Genomic DNA, 7,308 nt, shown 5'->3' on the forward strand with positions numbered 1-7,308 from the left:
AGTAAGCTGGAAGTCTGTGTCTCCAACTATTATCAGACAGAAAGGGAAATCAACATATTTAATAATAACTTGGTATACAGGAAACAATAGGCAAATAGAAAAAAGTATAAGTTAGGATAAGGAACAGAATTGTTGGTTATTAACACTGGCAATGGGAGAATATACCTGAAGATAAAAAATGAAATCCAGAAATAAAACACAGTTAGTGAGTATATTACCCCTCACCCCAAGAATGCCAAGAATTGTTTTTACAACCTTCGTTTCAAGTTGTAGGAAATAAAAGCTACATATGTCTTTGAGATAAATATAAACATCTTCCTGAGACAGTACCCTTATATAAAATCCTGACCACTTTCTGAGGAGGTAATGCAAGTTATATATGGTAAAGACTGAGAGAAAGTACAGAGTGAAACCAGGAAACCTGGCCTGGGTACATTTTCTAAGGCCAGCATTGCCTAATGGGTATTGGATGCTACAGTCCATCCTTCCGCAGTATGTATAGATCAGACCTTGAAGATGGTCTATCTGGGAGTGGTCCACGCTTCTCTCTCCCTGGCTAATCCCATCTGCCTTTGTTGATAGAGAGTCTGCAGCAAAGGACAGAAAGGCAGATAAGGATGTTTATAACCCAAAGGGCAAGTAAAGCCCTTTCTCAAGTCATTTTATGAAGTTTATCAGGATAGCAAACCACCACTGTTGCTTCCTCATAGTTTTCTCCATCACATGATAACTTAATTTCTAAACTAAGATTTGCTGTATCTAGTATCTAGTGTAACAAAGGATTTGTTGTTACTCATGAAACTAATATTTCAGTGGTTTCTGGTGATTACAAGACAGAATACTTAAAAATCAAGCTATTTTGGGAGACCTGGAGTATTACTACCACACCCAGAGATGATTACCAGGGAGGCAGAATTCTTATGCCTCTGGGGAGGTGGCCCTTTCTTCAATAACATTTTTTTAAACTTTATTAGGGAAATTTTTAAAAAATACAAAGTAGAGTAATATAATGAACTCAACATGTACCCATTACCCAACTTCAACAGATACCTCATGGCCAATTTTTCATTTCTACTCACTGCCCCTCTCCACTAGATTATACTAAAGCAAACCCAGACAATCATTTAATTTCCTAGCCATAAACATTTTAGTGCTTACCTCCAAAAGATAGATTTTTTAAAAATGTAACCACAATAGCATTATACCTCCAAAAAAACTGTTAACTATGCTTAATATCAAATGTCCAACAGGTATTCAATTTTCATCAACTTGCTCATAAATAATTTTTTACAGTTTCAATCACGATCCAATTAGGACCCATATATTTGTAGATGGTTTCTATGTCTCTTAAGTCTTTCTCCTCTGTAAGTTAATCCCTCCATTTGTGAGCATCTTAGAGAGGAACATTATTTCCCCAGTGTTGCCTCTTAGGGCATAGACCCTAATATTCTGCTGATGGAAATAAAGGGAATTTTGGAATATGAGGGCAAAATATCTACCTTAGTATGGCCCTGGGGTCACCAGGAGCTTAGCATGGAAAAAGGGCTTAAATATCCTCAAAAACTAAGCCATAAAAGTTAATTTGAAAGGCAAGACAACTTTTCATTGAATAGAGCTCCTTACAAACCTCTTCTCGTTCCCATGCCCTTTTCCTCTTTTTGTTTGGATTAGAATCATAGTCCCATAAATTTATAAAACATTCTAGCTATTCCAGGAGAAATAAACATGGTTTTTCTTAGTTCAAGCAGCACCTCTACACAAAAGATATATTCCATTGAGAATACATTTTTGTGAAAATTGGGAATGTCATTGTGTCCATATACTTAGTTCACCCTGGCCAAGACCTCTCAGTTTAAAGCCTTTCACTACTATGTTACCTAATTTAAAAATCCCAAACCAGGAAGCTAATTTGGGACAGAATCTTTGAAACTGAGACCATTCTGGAAAATTGAGTACATATGGCTACCACACTTGAAACCCATGTCCTTCTCCACTGGTTACATTCTACCACCTTAACAGGAGATCAGAATGAGGCATTTAGTGTGCAGGCCTAACAGTGAGTTTTTCATACGCAGACAAGTTAAACTAGCCAGGGCTTACCTGCAAGACTGGTAACTGGAAAGCAGGAAGACTCTCTAGTGGGGTTCTGCTCTCCCTCTGACCTGAAGGATAGAATGGAATGGTGAAAGACAACTTCCTTGGGCAGTTCCTTGGTAGTGTTACTTGTGGATCAGAGTAAATAGGTAGTTCTTAGTCTGTGGAACACTCCTCAGAAGGGAAAAGACTATTAGCTAAGCAATTTAAGAGGTGGGTTATAAAATCGATTCTTTTCCTGTGAGGATGGGTGGGGACAGAGAGATCTGAGATTTGAGTTCATGAGTAGAAAGATACAGGGGCAATATAAAGATATTGATGAGCTATGGAAGATGACAGCCCCTTATCTAGAGGACTGGTAGTTGAGGTACCTTTTTGAAAAAGATGGGGAGAAAATAGGATACTAGTTTTATCATTCTCATTCAGAACTGAGTTCCTAACAATGTTCAAACATAGGGATCATAAAAAAAAAAAAAAAAGGCCAGTTTAATTCTACTGGTCAACCTGGCTTAGCAGAACTCAACTGGTGACAGGGTGAAGCTAGCTAGGCAAAATCCTAAGCCTCCCTTCATTATGAAGGAAATGCGATAAAGGATTATTAAGGAGTCAAAATGGAGACAATGCTGTTTTGGTGGAGTGGGGGCAAATCCCAACTTCCTTTCACCTCAAAAATCTTAGTACCTAAAGAAGAATAAATAGTTGATCTCAGTGGCAGTGTTCTTTGCCCATTCCACCATTCTAGAGCTTGTAATACCAGTAGAGCTGCAGTAGCAATAAAAGGACATACTTTATTATTTATGTACTTTTTAGTAAGCTGGAAGTCTGTGTCTCCAACTATTATCAGACAGAAAGGGAAATCAACATATTTNGTGGGGGTGAGGGTTGGGGGGTTGGGGGGTGGATGGATAACCTTTGTTCTGAGGATGACTTGTGGGAGGAAACATTCCCCTCTTTCTACCCACAGGGACCTAAACCCTGGGAGGGATAAGCCCCATGTAGCCCAGATATCTGACCTATCTTACATCCTGCTGAGAAAGAAAAACTAAAACCAGGTTTGGGCTTAAGGTTTAAAGGTCCTATCCATTCCACTCCCCTCAGCTTCTACCACCAAGAAGGGAAAGAAAAGGGGGCTGGGTTCTGGGCAGAGGAACAGTGCTGTCCTACCTTCCAGATTCTCATGCGTTGTATTCCCATCCTATCTCCATATTCTAGAGATAATAAATTGTTAGGAGCTAAAGCATTTAGCTGTTGTTCGGAGATTAGTGCTCCTCTTGTTTTTGTTGCTGAGCCTTCATTTTGTGACTTGTTCCATGAACTTAGTGAAATGAGTTTGAATTGGAAAGGTAAAGGCTATATAAGGATGTTTTCCTTCTAAAGACAGATTTTTGTCTTGGTGACAACACTCACTAGTCATGTGACTTGGGGTCATATAACTTCTATGGACTTTGGTTTTCTCATACAATGGGAATTTTAGCAGACTGATGACTCATAAGGTTATGAAAACTAAATGAGAAATTGTTAAAACACTTTAAAAGCAAAACAGCACAGTACACATAGAAAGTTGATTGTTTTGGAGTCCAACATTTTGTTTGGTAGAAATTGAACGATGGGCCAAAAAAGGAACCCCAATGATTGAGCTGTTTTTCTTATTACAGCTATCTCTGAAGGGCACAAATCAGAAAACATCATGCCTCCTAATAAAGAGGCCAGCAGTCTTAATACCTCCCCTACGGGGCTCATCTGCCTCCCTCCAATCTCCGAGGAGCTCCAGCTTGTGTGGACCCAAGCAGCCCAGACCAGTGAGCTGGATGGCAATGAACACCTGCTACAAACCTTCAGCTACTTTCCCTACCCAAGTCTAGCAGACATTGCCCTTCTCTGCCTACGCTATGGGTTGCAGATGGAGAAAGTCAAGACTTGGTTCATGGCCCAGCGCCTCCGCTGTGGCATTAGCTGGTCATCTGAAGAAATAGAAGAGACTCGAGCCCGGGTGGTCTATCACAGGGACCAACTCCATTTCAAATCCCTTCTCTCTTTTACTCATCATGCAGGGCGGCCCCCAGAGGAGGTGCCTCCTTCTCCAATGCCACCTCCAGAACAAGTTAGTCTTGGAAAAGTGCCCCTGACTCTTACTGAGCCTACCCAGATGAAAAAATTGAAGGTAGAACCCAAGGAATCCCCAGAGCCACTGAGTCACCACAAAACAAAGGATCCCCTGATGGCACCTGGCAGTAGGGCATTCTCCCACCAATCAGAATTTTGGCAGGATCTTCAAAGCAGTGGCTTCTCTAAGGAGCAGGCAGGCAGGGGTCCTGGCCAGTCACATGACCTAGGTACTGCTTCCTGGAACCACTCCACAGCTACCCACCAGCCATGTACTCGGGATAAGCCCCCACCAGTCTCATTACTTGCCAGTAGTTGTAAGCAGGGGTCAGCATCTAATGTGACTCCTTCTTCTTCTTCTACCTCTTCTTCCTCTTTCCAGGTACTGGCTAATGGAGCTACAGCCACCTCTAAACCCCTCCAGCCACTGGGCTGTATCCCACAGCCACTGTCACCCACTGAACAGGCACTACCCCCACATGTGGAGCCAGTCTGGCCCCAGAGGCTAAGACATAACTCAGTACTAGGTAGGGTTGGCCCTGCAGAGTACCTTTCCCCAGATACACAACGCCAGCGAAAGACCAAGCGCAAAACCAAAGAGCAGCTGGCTATCCTCAAATCATTTTTTTTACAGTGCCAGTGGGCACGGCGTGAGGATTACCATAAATTAGAACAGATCACTGGTTTACCCCGGCCTGAGATCATTCAGTGGTTTGGTGACACACGCTATGCCTTGAAGCATGGGCAACTAAAATGGTTTCGGGACAATGCAGTACCTGGTATCCCCAGTTTCCAGGACCCAGCAATTCCCACACCACCACTTTCAACCCGTTCCTTGAATGAATGGGCTGAGACACCACCTCTGCCGATACCCCCACCTGCACCGGATATACGGCCCTTGGAGAAGTACTGGGCAGCCCACCAACAGCTCTGGGAAAGTGATATCCCTCAACTGAGTCAGGCATCAAGGCTTAGCACCCAGCAGGTACTGGACTGGTTTGATTCTCGGTTACCTGAGCCAGCTGAGGTGGTGGTTTGTCTAGACGAAGAGGAGGAAGAAGAGGAGGAAGAACTGCCAGATCATGAGGATGAAGAAGAGGAGGAGGAGGAAGACGATGACAGCGATGAAGATGTGATCATACAGGACTGAACGGGGGGCTATGGGAGAGGAGGTCTGTTACTAAAAGATGAACCAACTTAGTAACTGTTTAAACAAACCACATTTTAAAAATTACTTTGTGGCAAAGAACTTGAAAAGCTTTGTGTTCTTGAGGTTGGGGGACAGGGATGTAGCAAGAGTGGACCAGGGAGGATGAGCGTAGGACACAAAGTGAGGTAGGGATTGAATGGGCAGAAATCCAGACCTCTAGACTCAATGAAGAGAGTGCTAAGGGTCTGGTCCAAATTTTGAGCTGGGTAAAGGCTCTTGCTGTCCTCATATCTGCTGTCCTTTTCCCTTAGTGGACTACAGAGAGACCATGTCGATAGGAGGATTGGGAAGCAGGAGTAAAGAATTTTGATTCAACCAATGATTCCAGTGCATCCCCTAGTCCCACCACTTTCCTGGAATATAATGCTGCCTTGCTCCCCTCTTCTCTCAGCACAAGTCCATGCATCATGGAGCTAAGAATATCAGTATGTTCCAGTGTCATAAATATTTCCTCTTCCTTATACCACCTTGACTTGATATATTTTACCTGCTTCATTATTGAGTTACACAGGAAACAATGTTTTCGTTTCTGATACTGGGACTACTTTGCCTTGAACCTTCTTATCTCTTTCCACAATTCCCATTCTGCTCACTATGTCTCAGGGTAAATCTTCCCCATGGAGCTTGTGAAAAAGTTTAATAACTAGATGGAGAATAATTTAGACTGGATATTTATTTGAGGTGGGAATTAGGGGAGATGTCCTTTAAAAAAAGTAGAATTAGGTTACAGAGGGATAGAGGAGAGGAAATGGTTTCTACTGTTCAGAGAACTGCAGGTAGGTTCCAGGTTTGGTTTTACAAACTTGACCCTCCTGCCTAGCTTGACAGAGACTGATTTTTCATCTTTTTGGTGTTGGTTCAGCTTGTATCCAGAAGACAGACCTCTCTACAGGATCTGTCTTGAGGCAGAGGGACCAGGCCTTTAACTGAATTTATTGATGTTTTAGAATGGTTTTCATCAGGGGGTCAGATATAAAGATATCAATGGGTTAACCATCTAGAAACAAAAGTGGAAGCTCCGAATTGCTAGAATAATAATAAAAAGGCCAAAAATAAAATTGTTTCTGTCTCCTCCACTTTGCCACTTCTATGATTTAGAAATTAATGGAGCCAGATGCATTAATATTCTGATATATATACTTTTTATTTATTTTTGAAACCTTAGGCTATATTGAGGTAAATTAGAGGAACAAAAACTTTGAAAGGCAGTAAGTAGATCAGTATCTATCACTATGCAGATTGTTTCCTGCACCTGCTACAGCACAGGCTCTTGCTGAGAACAGGTGTGTCTAGAAATGCCTTAAAAAATAAAGTCAGAGTTCCAAAAAGGGTAATGGGTTCAGCTACAAGGTCATTCCCAAGACCTAATTTATTTCTGGCAGATGCTTGCTATCTTTACATTTTCTCAATATTCTGGGAAAATGGCCCACTCATTTTCCAGTGGCCCACTCATTTAATTCCTTTTTTCTACCCCTTAGTATCCAAAGAAGAATAAATACTTGATCTCAGTGGCAGTGTTCTTTGCCCATTTCACCATTCTAGAGCTTGTAATACCAGAAGAGCTGCAGTAGCAATAAAAGGGCATGCTTTATTATTTATGTATTTCAGTAAGCTGGAAGTCTGTGTCTCCAACTATTATCAGACAGAAAGGGAAATCAACATATTTAATAATAACTTGGTATACAGGAAACAATAGGCAAATAGAAAAAAGTATAAGTTAGGATAAGGAACAGAATTGTTGGTTATTAACACTGGCAATGGGAGAATATACCTGAAGATAAAAAATGAAATCCAGAAATAAAACACAGTTAGTGAGTATATTACCCCTCACCCCAAGAATGCCAAGAATTGTTTTTACAACCTTCGTTTCAAGTTGTAGGAAATAAAAGCTACATATGTCT

The 7,308-nt window shown here is 41.5% G+C and overlaps 1 protein-coding gene across 3 annotated transcripts in view; it reads left to right on the forward strand.

The window, feature by feature from the left end:
- The window catches only part of HOMEZ (homeobox and leucine zipper encoding), a 24,648-nt gene extending 18,165 nt beyond the window's left edge, over positions 1-6,483 (forward strand). For all 3 annotated transcript variants that reach the window (XM_019663064.1, XM_019663061.1, XM_019663062.1), the window contains one exon: positions 3,750-6,483. In XM_019663064.1, coding sequence (XP_019518609.1) covers positions 3,750-5,347 — 1,598 coding nt within the window. In that variant the 3' untranslated portion in view covers positions 5,348-6,483. The remainder of the gene's footprint in view (positions 1-3,749) is intronic.
- Positions 6,484-7,308: the final 825 nt, after the last annotated feature.

This window comes from Hipposideros armiger, unplaced genomic scaffold, assembly GCF_001890085.2.
Source record: "Hipposideros armiger isolate ML-2016 unplaced genomic scaffold, ASM189008v1 scaffold_385, whole genome shotgun sequence".
NCBI lineage: Eukaryota > Metazoa > Chordata > Mammalia > Chiroptera > Hipposideridae > Hipposideros > Hipposideros armiger.